Source organism: Typopeltis vanoorti, chromosome 25, assembly GCF_054136105.1.
Source record: "Typopeltis vanoorti isolate ZY-2024b chromosome 25, IOZ_Tvanoo_1.0, whole genome shotgun sequence".
Lineage (NCBI taxonomy): Eukaryota > Metazoa > Arthropoda > Arachnida > Uropygi > Thelyphonidae > Typopeltis > Typopeltis vanoorti.
The window spans coordinates 68,397,018-68,415,717 of NC_143573.1; the positions used below are offsets into that span (position 1 = coordinate 68,397,018).

The 18,700-nt window shown below is 38.3% G+C and overlaps 1 protein-coding gene across 1 annotated transcript in view; it reads right to left on the reverse strand.

Moving 5' to 3' along the window:
- The window catches only part of LOC150092820 (low-density lipoprotein receptor-related protein 4-like), a 1,164,745-nt gene that overhangs the window by 285,621 nt on the left and 860,424 nt on the right, over window positions 1–18,700 (reverse strand). The window contains exon 23 of the mRNA XM_090414290.1: window positions 4,090–4,227. Within this exon, the coding sequence (XP_090270416.1) occupies window positions 4,090–4,227 (138 nt within the window). The remainder of the gene's footprint in view (window positions 1–4,089; window positions 4,228–18,700) is intronic.

Below are 18,700 nucleotides of genomic sequence, written 5' to 3' on the forward strand. Positions count from 1 at the left end.
TCCATTGCTGGTTAATATTTGGAGAATTAAATCTGATTCTTCTGTTAATATTCTTTCATCTCTTATTACACATTGAGAGAAATGCTTTTGTCTGCTTGTTTGGTAATTAAAATGTTCAGAAAAGGCAATTTTCCTTCATTCTCAAGGTGAACTTGATTTTATGGTGAAATTAGTTTATGAATGCTAGAAAATCATAACTCTGCTACACTCTGTTTCCATATAATGAAAATGTCATCAACATATCTCCATCAAATTGATAGTTTAGGATTGGTACATAATAAGATGTCGTTTTCGAACTTTTCCATGAATTAGTCCACACAGGGAGGAGTAGAGGGCTTTCCATCATAAGGCCCGAAAGTTGTTTGTAGATTTTTCCATTACATCAGAAAAAATTTGAGTTGAGACAATGTTTATATAGTTAGGAGATATCTTGAGGAAAGAGACTATCTATAAGAGCCATAATTTCATTGACTGGGACATTTGTAAATAAAGACACGACATCTAAATAAGCTAGAATGTCATGTCTGTTCTTGACGTGGAAATTTCTCTTAGCTTTTCTCTAAAGTGTTGCATAATTTTGATATATGCATCTGTGTGTCTAATGTGCACTTTTAGTAGATGTGCTAGATGTTTAGACATCAAATAAGTTGGAGAGTTGATCCCATCTACAATTGGTTGAAGAGGAATATCGGTCTTGTGTATTTTGGAGATCCATATAAATGTGAGCTAATGGATGCATGGATTTTAGTTATTTCCTAAGATCCATGGGCCATGTAGTCATGTTAGGTAGACGGTTGTTGGTTTCTACATGGTTCGTCCAAGTGGGATCAGAATTTAATTGAGAGTAAGTAGATGTGTCAGAAAGTAAAACTGAGATTTTTGACACATAATCTCTCATTAAGATAACAGTAGAACCAATCATGAATAGACTTGATGGGAAAGTCAAACGAAAGGTATGTAAACTAGAACAGCTTAAATGCAAAAAAGCTAAACTTCTGAACCAACTCATGTTTCTGAAAAAATGTAGGAACACCAATATAATTCTGAAGTTTTTAATTTTCAAAGAATGTTTCCATTCCAGATGAGCCAAACAGATCTATTGGAAAACGTCATTAGCGATGTTATGCGAAAGAATACCATACATAAGGTTTGCTCTAAAGTTTCGCCAGGTTGATTCATTATGTCTTGATTTATACTACATCACTATCTATCAGCATAGATGCTTACCTATGGTCCCATCTAGACAATATATACAATAGAACTTACCTAAGTAGCAAGAAACCTGGAGTTTACAATATCCCGTGTTCTTGTGGCCATAATTACATTGGACAAACTTCAAGAAGTCTAGAAATAAGACAAAAGGAGCACATTGGAGACATCAACAACAACAGAGAGGGCAGTTCAGGATTGGCATTCCATTTTTCCAACACTCATCACATCAATGAATGGGACAGAAGCTCTATGTCATACATAGAAGACGACTATAGCTCCTGCAACATAAAAGAAGCTACTGTGGTAATCCGCTCACAAGGCACCCTGAACAGAAACCAAGGGATGATCCTATGTGACATTTGGAAATCACTTTTAAGATACCTCCACACATCAGAGTTCAATTTCGTGGCTAACTATAGGGTGAAATTACTGAACAATGACTCACCATATGCTAGCATTCACACTCCACGTATTTATATTGTGTTTCCTATGCATTTGGTATAATTTTTTCAGTTATGTATTGATTCATAATCAAAGCTTGTTGTTTTAAGTTTATATTTGTATGTTCATCAAACCCAGAAGAAGCCACTAGTTAACATGGCAAAACTAGTCGGTTACTAGTTGTATCAAATTCTGACCGATAAATCCAATTTCAGTTATCTTATTTATTTAATTTTGTGGTTGAAAATAACATACTGATCATTTAGGTACCTACCTTACTGCAGATGGAAAACAAGATAAAGAAATAAAATTAAGAACTGGCATAGCTAAAGATGCCTTTTGGAAAAATAAAGATCTGCTCAGAAGTTCTATGGGTATAGAGACAAAGAAGAGAATGATAAGAACGTTAGTTTGGCAAGTTTTCACATATGGAAGTGAGACCTGGGTATTCAAGAAGAGAGAAAGACAACAGATGGTGGCCTTTGAAATGTGGTGCTACAGAAGAACAGAAGAGCACTGAAAATCTCATGGACAGAGCATGTGACAAATGCAGAGGTACTACAGAGAATGAAAACACAGACATCTTTATTGCAGGAAATGAAGATGAGACTGGCAGGACATTTATTGAGAGGATCAGCAGGACACCAACAGCTTTAGAAGGAAAGATTATGGGAAGAGGATCAGGAAGTAAAAAAAGAAGGACATGGTTTGATGATATAAGATCATGGACAGGATCATCTGACTAAGCTGAAACAAAAAGAAGAGCTGTCAACAGAGAAGACTGGAAGGACATGGTGCTGAACCCTTGCATTGAGGATGAGGATACATGAAGAAGAAGTCCCAAATTGCCAGATCATCCTTGATTGTGAGCATTGGACATATATATATATATATATATATATATATATATATATATATATATGGAATCCTATTACGTAATTCAAAAGAAATGGGGATCAATAAAAACTAGTATCACAGATAAGAGGGCAGCTAATGGGCAGATACTAGAGAGTTGGTACATGTGGAGTTGAATCAAGTTGGAAAGTGATGTGTGCTAAAGAGATCTGTTCTTAGGCAACTGCTGTTCAATTTGTATATTAATGAACATCAAAATAATTCCCAAGGGAATTATTTTGATTTGGTGGGTGGGAGGGAGAACAGTCTTGCGCTGATAATATTAAACTGATGAGAGCTAAAGTTAATACTACGAAGGAAATCTTGCAGGATGATTTAAGTAGACTGGAAGTTGAGGCAAAGGATAATGGTTCCCAGTTCAATGCTACACATTGAACTTTGGAAATGAAAAAACTAGAAGCTGTATAATATATAGATGAAACCGATGCATGAAATTGATGAGGCAAGAGATGCATATGTGGTAGCTGAAAAAGAGGTGATGTTCAGAGGACATATTCAAAAAAGTTGGCAAAGCAGCTCATAGGATGACCTGGATTATAAGAAAATTATGGATAAAATTTATTATCCCTCTTTATAAGGCTTTGATATGACATCTGGATCACACTACACAGATATGGTAACCTGAGTTTCTTAGGGGGATGAAGAAGTCCTGATGAATATCTAGAGACCAGTGATCACAATGGTGATAGGAGTTGTAGAATACTCCCTATGAGAAACATAAGTTACTACATAATTACTAATAGTAGATGTAAAAGAAATGTTTCAATACATGACGGCATGGGATAGAAAGAGAACGAGGGATCAACACTGAAAGATGTATTAAGTGTGGTAACAAGGGTGAGAGACTAGATTTTTGCTTGAGGAGTGCTTAATGACTAGAATGGGTTGCCATAGATGAGTACTTGATTGCTGGAGTTTAACGAGAAGTATGATAGACTGCAATACTAAATAGTTAACAATCAACAATGTTGGCCGAGTTGTTAGCACGTCCACTCTCCAGCCAAAAGGCTGTGGGTTCGAATTCCGCCAAGGGCATGGATGTTTGTAATTGTCTGTGAAAATACTAGTGGCAGTGGTGGGCAATAGATGGCATTAGTGTAGATGATGTGGTTCGCTGTAGTTTGGATTGAGTGGTGGCGATGGATAGAGTTGTAGAGTAGTTGTCCTCCGATGAGTCTTTGGACTCCTTGGAGGTGTCACGTAATAATAATAATAATAATAATAAAATAATATGATAACATGCATTTTAAAGTTGAGCACTGTATAGTGGTGCAGAAAGAAACAAAAATCCATATCATATTTAATGTTTGTGTAAATCATGTTAATGGTTGACATAGAGTCAGTTAGTTAGAAACAGTATTATGAGAAAATAATTTACATTTTCTCATTATTTTTCCTCAGTACTTTTTCAGGACTTGTGTTTCTGAATGACATTTCAGAAATGCTTTTATCACATTAAGCCAAAGGATCTTTGTATTTTTTTCTTTCCAATTTAAAGTTTTAATAAATTATATCCCTTACCTTTTTTACTGTCAACATCAAGTGCTATTGCATTCTGCAAATTTTTAATAGGCAAGACAACATCAGCTAAATAAGGAACATCCAAAGATATTTTTCGAATATCTGTTCTTTTAGCCATTATCAAGAAGTTTCTCATTCCTATTATAAAGAAATTCAAGATATAAATGAATATAAAGCATATAATTTTAATTTTCAAAGGAATGCAGAAAAAAAAGGGAGGATTAGAAATTTAATGCTCCTTAAACACTGAACATTATTTAAGATACTTATTTTATCTCTATTTAAAGTATATGTTACAGTAAAAACTCAAAATCTGCACATACTAGCTTACTGGTAAAAACTAGAAATTACTCTGTAATAAGCTGAGGCTGAGTAAAAACTAGAATTAATATTTGCAGACCCTATATTGATTGAATCCCCCCCCCAAACCTAGTTTTTACCATAACTGTGTTATTAAAAGGTCATTATTACTTCACTTTTCTCTCTTAAAACAAGTTCTTGCAGTGCAATGCATTCCTAATTACCAGTTAGAATTAGTGAGTACAGTTTCTGAACAAACTATCAGTATAAATGGAGCTTTAAACAGAAATATTTCATAACTCTTTCACTAAATGATATTAGTTTTGCATCCCTTGAAGAGTTTCACAACTCAGTGCAGGCTTGGAAATACAGGCAGATCTCAAACTACATAAATTTGACTTATGCAAATTATCCTGAAAAGATTATAGAAAATTCTTAAAAGTTTAAAAAAAAATTAAAACTCAACAACAACAACAACAACAACAAAAAAAAAAAAATATGCAAAGTACTTATGTTATTTGCATGCCACCTAATAAAGGTCTTCTATAATGCAGACATGTGTCTACTTCAGTCTTGCTTTATTTACGACTGAACATGGATGTTCTATGTATTTGTGCTCATACAATTTGATAATTTTTTGTGTTTTCATGTATAATCATAACTGGAAAAATAGATGATAATCATGGTCTGTGAGATTTCAGAAGAAATGTTGCTGGCCCAGTTGGCTAAGTGGTTAGCGTATCTGCTCTCCAGCCAAAAGGCTGCGGGTTTGAATCCCGCTGTGGGCATGGATGTTTGTGAGTGTCTGTGAAAATACTCTGTCTGTGGTGGTCAGCAGTGGATGCCGTTGGTGTACGTGATTGAAGGTAGTTGCAGTTGGTGGATTGAGTGGTGGAGACCGAGAGTTGTAGAATAAGTGCCCTCCTCAATGAGTGTTTGGACTCCCTGGAGGTGTTAAGTAATAATAATACTAGTGGTGGTGGTGGTCAGCGGTAGATGCCGTTGGTGTATGTGATTGAAGGAAGTTGCAGTTGGTGGATTGAGTGGTGGAGACTGAGAGTTGTAGAATAAGTGCCCTCCCTCGATGAGTGTTTGAACTCCCTGGAGGTGTTAAGCAATAATAATAATAATAATGATTGAAGAAGATGAGTGAAAATTTACAATACTGAATGGTAAAAAGGCTTGATATAACTGAAACTGATAGCTATTGGAAAATTTACTTCCAAGACTGAATGTGACCCCCTCGATGAGTCCCTGATTCCCTGGAGTTCTCTCTCTTAATGATATGCCTATTGATGAGATATTTAATGTCACTGAAAAAGAATTACACACTGAAGAAGCTCATATTCAGCTTATGACAGATTTTGGAAATAAACATAAAGGAAATATGCTAATGTAACAATAGTCATTTTGTTGTATTTTCTTGTTATCGATGAATGAAGTTTGCAATATAAAAGCAGTTTTGTTTTAAAGATCATTTTAAAAATCATTCTAAGCTTAACCTAGTTCATGCAAACTGTAATAAACACAAATAACAAACTGTGAATAAAATGCATTCAAATTCTTGGAATTCACTTGGAATTCATTTGAAGCACTTCAAATTCAAAGGAAATATGCTAATGTAACAATAGTCATTTTGTTGTATTTTCTTGTTATCGATGAATGAAGTTAGCAATATAAAAGCAGTTTTGTTTTAAAGATCATTTTAAAAATCATTCTAAGCTTAACCTAGTTCATGCAAACTGTAATAAACACAAATAACAAACTATGAATAAAATGCATTCAAATTCTCTATAGACACCACACTCTCAGGCAATCATTCCAATTATTCACAACTCTCCATGCAAAAAAAAACCTACTTCTCATTCCCTTGCTCACACCCTCCTTATATAGCTTTCAGGGATGACCTCTTGTTCTTCCCTAGTTTCCCACCATTTTATGAAAAACCTCTTCAATGTTACTCCTATAACAAACCATTACCAACTTAAACATCTCTATCATATCACTTCTCTTCATCCTACCCACTAGACTCTACAAATTGCATCTTCTCAACCTTTGTTAATACTCAACATTTTGGAGACCAGAAATTATCTTAGTCAATTGCCTCTGGATCTTTCCAATATCTTTTCATCTTTTTGAAAACAGATAACAAACATGTGCAAATATTCCATATGTGGCCTAATCAAGGCCTTATACAATGGAACCAAAATCTCATATATAAGACACTGACTTCTATAAGTCAGTGTCCTATGCATCAATGTCAGAATTCATTGTGCTGTCCTCGCAATTTTGTCAGTGCATCCACTAAATTTTAGATCTTCATGTACCATCACCCATGATTTCTTATTTCCTCCACCTCTAACGATATATTCCCACCATTTTCCAAATTTTAGAACTTTACACTTTGCAACATTGAGCTGGCATTCTAAATATTCTGTGCGCTCATTCACTCAGTCTGATCAAGTTTTCTCGTAAGACCATAACATTTGTCTAGTCCTCTTAGTTTTTTCCAATTTAACACTGCAAACAACTGAATATCCCCATTCAAATCTAACCTGATATCATTAACATACAAGTTAAACAGCAATAGCCCTAAAACAGATCCCTGAGGTACACCAAGAGTGACTTTCCTGTTCTGGGATATTGCTCCCCCATGCACAACTTGCTGATACCTATCAGATAGCCAAACTCCAATGCAATGCACTGCACTAGTCTAATATCAAACTCCACCTTCTCGTATATATTTTAACTATCAACTTATCATGTGGTAATCTATCAAATGCTTTTGCAAAATCTAAGTACAGGTAGTCGTCGACTTACGACCTATGCGCTTTACGACTGAATGACTTATGACTGCTACTGTATCTCGCACCCCTTTGAACTACTGTAACAGATTTTTCTACTACACTCACATGCCCTATTTCTGTGGTCCCCATAGCCCCGAAGCCTAATGGGAACGGTTATGCGCGTAGCGTCAGCCTAGTAACATGTGTTTGGCGCAATTCATATGTCCCGATCTCTGTTTGCATACATATTATGTTCACTATATTTGGTTCAGTTATAATTTGTGTTACAATTAGCATTTTTTTAAAACCCCTAAACATGTCAACCAAGAGGAAAGTGCCTTTGTCTACTCCTAGACCTGTCAAGAAAGCAAGAAAGGCCATTGATTTAGACACAAAATTGAAAGTGATCAAGCAGCATGAAAAAGGAAAGAAGGTGAATGCGATCGCACGTGATTTTAAGTTATCTCATTCTACAGTGTCGACGATTTTGAAAGACAAAGAAAGGATTCATGAAGTTGTTAAAGGTTCGGCACCCATGTGAGCAACAGTGATAATGAAACAACATACAGGGCCCATCCATGAAATGGAAAAATTGTTGTTTCTTTGGATGGAAGATCAGATACAGAAGCAAACACCTTTAAGCCTTCTTACAGTGCAGTTGAAGGCTAGAAGTCTCTTTCAGGTGTTGAAGGAATGCACCTTCTACCATTTTCTCCAATCAATTCATCCTTCCATAATCATTATTTTTTTTTGCTAGCTACTTATCAAAAGAACTCCCTAGGATTCTTTTTGGCTTCATTAGCTAACTGCAGATCACACTTCACTTTTGGTGCTCTTACCAACCACGTGACCTTCCCTTGCCTGTTCTTTGTAATCCTCAATGAACTGATTATTACCACTCCTCTTATGTTGCCTCCAGAATGCCTTTTTCCTCTGTATCACATTCTTAATCTCTTCATCCATCCATTTCACAAATACCTTATTTTACCTTCTGACCCTTAGAATACATTTAGAGATTGCTTCTACTAGATAGTTCTTGAATATCTCACAATCAGCACTGATTTCCTTTCCACCCAACTCCTCATTCCCTGCTACACCTACAAGCTGTCTCCTGAGCTTCTCATAATCACCAACCTTGTAATTCTACATATACCTTTTCCTCAAAGAAGTCAAGGCTCTCATGGCTGGCAACCACCCAGATAATCACTTCATGGCCATTCTCATGAACTGGAGGAATATTTGACACCTCATTAATAATGACCTCCTTTGATGGGATGATCAAATCCATGATTTTAAATCCTCAAGTTCTCTCTGTTATATACTGTGCAAGGTAGCTATCCCTCAAAAACTCAAGAAATTTATTTTCTTTACTTTTGGTTGCTATCTCATCATCCCAACTTATATTGCCATAATTAAAATCATCCAAAATGATCACTTTTCCTATTTGCTTGATTTTGCTTATAAATTTCATGGTCACTACCCTCCACATTATCAGGTCAATATCCGACTATGTATTTTGTTCTATTGACCTCTATCTCATACCATACTGCCTCAAAACCACTGCCACCCTTGCATCTCTACTGTGTATGGACATAACACTTTTTCTCTCATAAATAGGCTTCACCTCCCTTTTTATACTTTCTATCTTCTCAAAAAACATTATACCCTTCCATCTCTATTCCTGTCAGGATGTCATCCTCATCCAACCATGTCTCACTTATTTCAACAATTTTTGGGTGAACAGACTTGATCAATGCAACCATTTCATTTGCCTTGTTTCTTACACTTCTAGCATTTGTATACAAACATAATAGCTCATTCCTGGATGTATAATAAGTTTTACTGATACCACTTCTTAGATGTGACTTATCCATACCTTAATCGAATATGTTCATCATGATTTATGCATATTACTTGACAAAATTTTTATTGTTTAGATATCTGTAGATAGCATACACAGAAGAAATTGCTTATATCATCTCTATTTATTATATTTCTATTTCTAGTCTATTTTTTTTTAATTTTTTTAATATAATCTCTATTATATTTCTATTTCTAGTATATTTTTTTTATTATTGGTACACCATGTATTTTACATAATGACAATGCATAATGATGCTCAGCAATTCAATTTAAATATCTAGCAGTAGCAGCTTCTACTTCAAAGATAACTGGAGAAACCAAAATGTGATTTCTATCAAAATTTCTCCTTTGGCAGTAGATGGTGTTGGTGTAGTTGTGGTCAGTTGGTGGACTGAGACAGAGTTGAGCAGGTGCCCTCCCTCGATGAGTCTTTGGACTCCCTGGAGGTGTCAAATAATAATAATAATAATCTATCTCTTATCTCTTCTATCAAGATTGGTTATTCCATTCTCAATTTTGTGAAATTATTATCTTTGATGAAAGATAATAATTTCACAAAAAGAATTTGGTTAGCTTTTGTTCAATAAATGAAAAATAAAAGATGGAATTCTGGCATAAATCAAAGCATATATATATAAGGAAATGATCACCATAAAGCCCACATTTGGTCTTACAGATTGATGTCTTCTATCAGAAGAGTTTTAATTAATTTTAAATTGGCAGCAAGAGTCAAAAATGAAGGAATTTTGACACCAAATCAAATGAAAACAAAAGAAAAAATTAGCACATTCATAAGGCTATGGCAATTAAGAGAGGTGAAAGGGTGGATGAGATGATTGTGATGGTAGGAACGAATGACTTGAGTGGTAATGTAAGTCGGGCAGCGAGAGATATGAGATTTTTGCTTGAGACTGTACGGAAGAAGACAGAGAGAGGAAAAATAGTGTGCGTGTTGCCTAGGTATGATAATGATGAGCTGAGCAGAAGAGCGGTGATATTGAATGGCATAATAGCGAGAATGTGTGACAAGAGAGGACTGGTATATGTGGATGCTTGGAGTGCGTTTGAGGAAAGAGAGGAGTTGTATGCGAGAGACCGTTTACATTTGAATGAGGAAGGGCGTAGGCATCTGGAGAGATTGCTGTTCTGAACGAGTCAGTGTGTCCCAGGGAGGATGATAGCAGGGGTGGCCTCTTGTGGGAATGGATACTTGGGAGAAGGGAGACAATGTCAGGTAACACTGAGCCCAGTGGAGTCTAGAAGGGATAAGGCTGGGTATAGAAACAATGGCATTTATATGCTGTATACTAATGCCAGGAGTATCCGGAATAAGGGAGAGGAATTGGTGGCGCAGATAGCATCAGCCTGGCCAAAAATTATTGCGATCACTGAGACGTGGTTGACAGAAGAGGATATAAAAACAGGAATAGAAGTCGCTGGGTATAGCATTTTTCGTCAGGATAGGAGGGGAAAGCGTGGTGGTGGGGTGCTGCTTATGATAAGTGATGACCTATGTCCTCTAAGAGTGGAGAATTTGGAAGGAAGTGAGACAAATGATTCTGAGAGCGTATGGTGTGAGGTAGAGGTAGGCAAGATAGGATATTTAGTGGGGTGTTGCTACAGACCCAGGAGCACAGAGGATGGGGACCAGGAGATGTTTAGACAGCTAAGTTTGGCAAGTGCAAGAAGAATGATTGTTATGGGAGATTTTAACTTCAGTAGTATAAATTGGAGAGAGGAACATGCATGTAACAATAGGGGAATGGAATTTCTAGAATTCTTGAGGGACAAATGTCTTAGGCAACATGTAACAGAGGGAACAAGAGGTTCAAAAATTTTGGATTTGGTTATAGCATCAGAAGAGTTGATAATAACTGAGTTGACGTCTCTCCCACCAGTTGGAGAGAGTGACCATATGGTGTTGACATGGAAAATGAATAGACATGCAGGAGTATCAAAGAGACGGGAACTTATGTGGAATTATAAGGCAGGTGATTATAATAGTCTTAGACGTCAACTTCGGGAAGTTTCATGGAGGGAGGAATTGGACGGCCGGGATATCACCAGTGCGTGGGAAATTGTGAAAGAATATTTGTTATCAGCAATGGTAAGTTGTATACCACGAGTGAAGAAGAGGGCGCAATTTGGAGTAAAGTGGATGACAAACAACATTAAACAGGAAATGCATGCGAAAAAGAGGCTATGGAAAAGATATAAGGAGACAGGTGAAGAGATGCATGAGGAATATAAGACACAGGCCAGAAGAGTGACTCGTGTGGTAAGGAAAGCGAAACTGGAATATGAGAGGAGATTGGCCCTAAGATCCAAAGAAAATCCTAGGGAATTTTTTAGCTATGTGGCCAGTAGGAGGAGAAATGACTGTGGAAGAATGATATTGTGGGATAAAAATGGGAATAGAGTGACTGATGCAGAGGACATAGTGGAATTGTTCAATGAACACTTTATTGGAGTATTTCATCCTAGAGGAGTCAGTTTTAATGCTAGAGGGATAGGACTGGTACGAGGTCTGGAGGTACAGGAAGAGAGTGTGTTTCAGATACTGAGTACTCTGGATGTCAGTAAAGCTGTTGGACTGGATGGTATTTCGCCACGAGTTTTGAGAGAATGTGCTAGGGAATTGACAATACCTTTAACGTGGCTTTTCAATGAAAGTCTGGCTTTGGCAAAGGTGCCCAGGGAATGGAAGGAAGGTAAGATAGTGCCATTGCATAAGGGTGGTAACAGACTGGAAGTGTCTAATTATAGGCCAGTCTGTGTGTCATCAGTAGTTGTTAAGATCTTGGAGAAAGTAGTGAGGGACCGTGTACAGCATTGGGCAGATGAGGGTAATGTTATCTGTGAGAATCAACATGGATTTGTGAAAGGACGCTCTTGTTTTAGCAATATGCTAGCCTTTTATAATAAAGTTACAAGAGCATTAGATGAGGGAAAGGCATATACTGCGATTTTCTTAGACTTGGCGAAGGCATTTGACAGGGTGCCACATGATAAGCTGATATTTAAGTTGCAGCACATGGGTCTGGATGTCAGATTGGTCAACTGGATTCAGGATTGGCTGTCTGATAGGTATCAGAGAGTTGTGTATGGTGGAGCAGTTTCCAGGAGGCAGAGGGTTACAAGTGGGGTCCCACAGGGCTCAGTACTAGGACCTATATTGTTTAACCTTTATAGCAATGACATAGGCAGTGGATTGCAGGGGGATATTCAGTTGTTTGCGGATGATGCGAAGCTTGGAAGGATTATTAGTAATAGTGCAGATGTGGTAGCCCTGCAAGAGGATTTAAATAAGCTAGATAGATGGGCAAATGAATGGGGGTGTCAGTTTAATGCAGCAAAATGTAAGGTCTTGAAGTTTGGGAAACATCGATGGGATGCTGCATACTCTATGGGAGGAGTTATACTGGAGGAAGTAGGGGAGACAAGACATCTGGGGTTGATGATTGATAGAAACCTGAAGTTTAGGGGACATATTGCAAAGGTGGTGAAGGTAACACAGAGGATTGCTGCTATTATGAGAAGGACACTGACCTGCAGAGATAAGAGGGTTATCATTCCGTTGTATAAGTCTCTGATCAGACCACACTTGGACTATTGTTCTCAGATTTGGTCCCCAGGATTTGAAGGGGATAAATTAACTGTGGAAAGGATACAAAGACGGATGACAAAGATGGTTTCAGGACTGTACAAGGATAGTTATGAGGATCGGCTGAGAGAATGTGGACTGCAGAGTTTGGTGGATAGAAGAAGGAGAGGTGATATGATTGAAACTTTTAAACTGTTGAGAGGTGGTTACAGGGTTGACACTGGGGAGTTCTTTCGCTTGGTTGATCAGTGGGAAGGAGTGATGACAAGAGGCCATCCCTGGAAGTTACGAAAGGAAACTGTGAGCAAGAGGGTAAGGAGTGGTTTCTTTGTGTGGAGGGTGGTTGAGCCGTGGAATGCATTGCCTGATGGAGTGGTGGGAGCGAGAACGGTCAGTGGGTTTAAGGAGTGGTATGATAAACTTTGTGTTTCTCAGGGGGGGACTACCCCTCGATGAGTCTTGACAGACTTTATGTCTTAGAAAGGACCTCCCTCGATGAGTCTTTTGACTCCTTGGAGGCCTGAATAATAATAATAATAATAATAATAATCATGCATATCAAGGATTTAGGCCTAGCATGGCCTGTTCCGGCCTTAGAAGTCATCGTTGAATCGTTAAGAGGACGTCCTGGTTTTCTTTTTCCTAATGGCTTGTATTTTAAGGCTTGTTTTGGTAATCTTTCTGTTTTCATTCTTTGAACGTGTTCCATCCATTTATATTTATATTTTTTAATTTTTATTTTTACTGGTTCTTGGTTTAATTCTTTCATAATTTCTTCATTTCTTTTGTGATCAAATAGGGTATACTTGGCAGTTTTTCTCATAAACTTCATTTCTGATGTTGTTAATCTTTGTTTGTCTTTTTGTTTTATTGTCCAGATTTCGCTTCCATACATTAAGACTGGTAAGGCTAATGTATTGTATACTTTTAGTCTGGTTTGCTTTTGAACTAGGTTTGGTTTAAATATAGAGTTAATTACACCTGTTATTTTTAAATATTTTGCAATTTTTTGGTTTATATCTTTTTCATTTTCATATGTGATCGTACATCCTAGGTAGTTAAATGAATTCACCTGTTCTAAGATCTTGTTATCTATTACTATTTTAGTTCTTGCTGGATCTTGTCCTTTAAAGGCCATAGTTTTTGATTTTTCTGTTGATATTATCATACCATAATCTTTGGATATCTCATTTAGATCTAAAATAGCTTTCTGTAGTTTATCTTCAGAATTCAGTAAGAGGTATAATGTATGTATTGCAAAATGCAGGCAGTTGGAGGAAATAAGTACATTAGATATATCGATATCCGACTTTGTTGCTCCAGGAACGGGGAATGAATGTAGGAAGACAAGTAGTATGATAGCAGAGAATGAGAAAATAATAGTTGATAGTGTGGAAGGTGTGAGTGACTGTGGAAGTTTAGGAGATGGTTTTGTTTGGGAGAGTGAATTTAGATTAAGAGTGACTGACCAGCAGAGGGAGATAGAGGAGTTGAAAGAGGAAGTGGAATGTCTTGTGAATGAGAGCAGAAGTATGAAAGATAAGATTAGGAGAATCGAAGAGATAAATGCAAGGCGAATCAGAGTAGGAGAGAGAGAGAATTTAGGGAGTATGAGTGAGAGATATCGGGGTGCTAGAAGAGGAGAGAATGGAAACAGTAGAAGAGAGGGAATGAGAGAGAGGTATGGGAATGCTAGCAGACGAGAGAATGGAAACGGTAGGAGAGATGGAATGAGAGAGAGGTATGGGAATGCTAGAAGATGAGCGGATGGAAACAGTAGTAGGAGAGACAGAATGAGAGAGGGATATGGAAGTGCTAGAAGTGGAGAAAATGGAAACAGTAGGAGAGAGGGAATGAGAGAGATGTATTGTAGTGCTAGAAGAGGAGAGAATGGAAACAGTAGAAGAGAGAGGTATGGGAATGAAAGAAGAGGAGAGAATGGAAACAATAGGAGTGAGGGAATGGTAAGAGGTATAATGTATGGCGACTCAATGATCCGTGGTGTTCAAGATAGGATGCGTGAGGAGTGTTTGCCAGGAGGAACAACAGAAAGGGTGGCTATGGCAATTAAGAGAGGTGAAAGGGTGGATGAGATGATTGTGATGGTAGGAACGACTGACTTGAGTGGTAATGTAAGTCGGGCAGCGAGAGATATGAGATTTTTGCTTGAGACTGTATGGAAGAAGACAGAGAGGGGAAAAATAGTGTGCGTGTTGCCTAGGTATGATAATGATGAGCTGAGCAGAAGAGCGGTGATATTGAATGGCATAATAGCGAGAATGTGTGACAAGAGAGGACTGGTATATGTGGATGCTTGGAGTGCGTTTGAGGAAAGAGAGGAGTTGTATGCGAGAGACCGTTTACATTTGAATGAGGAAGGGCGTAGGCATCTGGAGAGATTGCTGTTCTGAACGAGTCAGTGTGTCCCAGGGAGGATGATAGCAGGGGTGGCCTCTTGTGGGAATGGATACTTGGGAGAAGGGAGACAATGTCAGGTAACACTGAGCCCAGTGGAGTCTAGAAGGGATAAGGCTGGGTATAGAAACAATGGCATTTATATGCTGTATACTAATGCCAGGAGTATCCGGAATAAGGGAGAGGAATTGGTGGCGCAGATAGCATCAGCCTGGCCAAAAATTATTGCGATCACTGAGACGTGGTTGACAGAAGAGGATATAAAAACAGGAATAGAAGTCGCTGGGTATAGCATTTTTCGTCAGGATAGGAGGGGAAAGCGTGGTGGTGGGGTGCTGCTTATGATAAGTGATGACCTATGTCCTCTAAGAGTGGAGAATTTGGAAGGAAGTGAGACAAATGATTTTGAGAGCGTATGGTGTGAGCTAGAGGTAGGCAAGACAGGATATTTAGTGGGGTGTTGCTACAGACCCAGGAGCACAGAGGATGGGGACCAGGAGATGTTTAGACAGCTAAGTTTGGCAAGTGCAAGAAGAATGATTGTTATGGGAGATTTTAACTTCAGTAGTATAAATTGGAGAGAGGAAGATGCATGTAGCAATAGGGGAATGGAATTTCTAGAATTCTTGAGGGACAAATGTCTTAGGCAACATGTAACAGAGGGAACAAGAGGTTCAAAAATTTTGGATTTGGTTATAGCATCAGAAGAGTTGATAATAACTGAGTTGACGTCTCTCCTACCAGTTGGAGAGAGTGACCATATGGTGTTGACTTGGAAAATGAATAGACATGTAGGAGTATCAAAGAGACGGGAACTTATGTGGAATTATAAGGCAGGTGATTATAATAGTCTTAGACGTCAACTTCGGGAAGTTTCATGGAGTGAGGAATTGGAAGGCCGGGATATCACCAGTGCGTGGGAAATTGTGAAAGAATATTTGTTATCAGCAATGGTAAGTTGTATACCACGAGTGAAGAAGAGGACGCAATTTGGAGTAAAGTGGATGACAAACAATATTAAACAGGAATTGCATGCAAAAAAGAGGCTATGGAAGAGATATAAGGAGATAGGTGAAGAGATGCATGAGGAATATAAGACACAGGCCAGAAGAGTGACTAGTGTGGTAAGGAAAGCGAAACTGGAATATGAGAGGAGATTGGCCCTAAGATCCAAAGAAAATCCTAGGGAATTTTTTAGCTATGTGGCCAGTAGGAGGAGAAATGACTGTGGAAGAATGGTATTGTGGGATAAAAATGGGAATAGAGTGACTGATGCAGAGGACATAGTGGAATTGTTCAATGAACACTTTATTGGAGAATTTCATCCTAGAGGAGTCAGTTTTAATGCTAGAGGGACTGGTACGAGGTCTGGAGGTACAGGAGGAGAGTGTGTTTCAGATACTGAGTACTCTGGATGTCAGTAAAGCTTTGGGACTGGATGGTATTTCGCCACGAGTTTTGAGAGAATGTGCTAGGGAATTGACAGTACCTTTAACGTGGCTTTTCAATGAAAGTCTGGCTTTGGCAAAGGTGCCCAGGGAATGGAAGGAAGGTAAGATAGTGCCATTGCATAAGGGTGGTAACAGACTGGAAGTGTCTAATTATAGGCCAGTTTGTGTGTCATCAGTAGTTGTTAAGATCTTGGAGAAAGTAGTGAGGGACCGTATACAGCATTGGGCAGATGAGGGTAATGTTATCTGTGAGAATCAACATGGATTTGTGAAAGGACACTCTTGTGTTAGCAATATGCTAGCCTTTTATAATAAAGTTACAAGAACATTAGATGAGGGAAAGGCATATACTGCCATTTTCTTAGACTTGGCAAAGGCATTTGACAGGGTGCCACATGATAAGCTGATATTTAAGTTGCAGCACATGGGTCTGGATGTCAGATTGGTCAACTGGATTCAGGATTGGCTGTCTGATAGGTATCAGAGAGTTGTGTATGGTGGAGCAGTTTCCAGGAGGCAGAGGGTTACATGGGGTCCCACAGGGCTCAGTACTAGGACCTATATTGTTTAACCTTTATATCAATGACATAGCCAGTGGATTGCAGGGGGATATTCAGTTGTTTGCAGATGATGCGAAGCTGGGAAGGATTATTAATAATAGTGCAGATGTGGTAGCCCTGCAAGGGGATTTAAATAAGCTAGATAGATGGGCAAATGAATGGGGGTGTCAGTTTAATGCAGCAAAATGTAAGGTCTTGAGGTTTGGGAAACATCGATGGGATGCTGCATACTCTATGGGAGGAGTTATACTGGAGGAAGTAGGGGAGACAAGAGATCTGGGGTTGATGATTGATAGAAACCTGAAGTTTAGGGGACATATTGCAAAGGTGGTGAAGGTAACACAGAGGATTGCTGCTATTATGAGAAGGACACTGACCTGCAGAGATAAGAGGGTTATCATTCCGTTGTATAAGTCTCTGATCAGACCACACTTGGACTGTTGTTCTCAGATTTGGTCCCCAGGATTTGAAGGGGATAAATTAACTGTGGAAAGGATACAAAGACGGGTGACAAAGATGGTTTCAGGACTCTACAAGGATAGTTATGAGGATCGGCTGAGAGAATGTGGACTGCAGAGTTTGGTGGATAGAAGAAGGAGAGGTGATATGATTGAAACTTTTAAACTGTTGAGAGGTGGTTACAGGGTTGACACTGCGGAGTTCTTTCACTTGGTTGATCAGCGGGAAGGAGTGATGACAAGAGGCCATCCCTGGAAGTTACGAAAGGAAACTGTGAGCACAAGGGTAAGGAGTGGTTTCTTTGTGTGGAGGGTGGTTGAGCCGTGGAATGCATTGCCTGATGGAGTGGTGGGAGCGAGAACGGGTCAGTGAGTTTAAAGAGTGGTATGATAGACTTTGTGTTTCTCAGGGGGGACCTCCCCTCAGTGAGTCTTGACAGACTTTGTCTTAGGAAGGACCTCCCTCGATGAGTCTTTTGACTCCTTGGAGGCCTGAATAATAATAATAATAATAATAATAATAATAATAATTTGTAATTATTATTTGGTCGTCGGCAAAGAGGAGAGTGTTTAAGTTTACTGTAGGAGAAAAGTTTAATTCCTTGATGTAAATTTTTATTCCATATTATTATTATTTCATTTAAGTAGATATTAAAAAATGTTGCTGAGAGGGGACATCCCTGCCGGACCCCTTGGTTTATCTCTCTCTCGTATATGATAGCTCGTGATTTAATCTTATTTGTATTTGATTATTTTCATATATACTTGTGATAGCTTTTAGGATATTATTTAGTATCTGTCTTTCTTTTAATATGTTAAATAATATGTTTCTTTTAACTTTGTCAAATGCTTTTTCGAAGTTAATAAATGTAATGTGTGTTTTTTTTTTATTATTATTCCTGATACCTCCAAGGAGTCCGAAGACTCATCGCGGGAGGACATCTTCAACTATCTCTACACCTTACCTCTACTACGAATCAACGCCATCTACCGCCCACCTCCAACACCACCACAACTAGTAATTTTTGTCTGTAAATTGCGTGTGTTCTGAAGGGCCGATTTGTATGTATGCGGGATGAAAAACCCGAGTTTCCGGGAGAAAAAACCCTGCTACCTCCGTATGAGATCGGCTAACTCACCATCGTGTTTCTAAATTGTATTCTCTTCTTTTCTC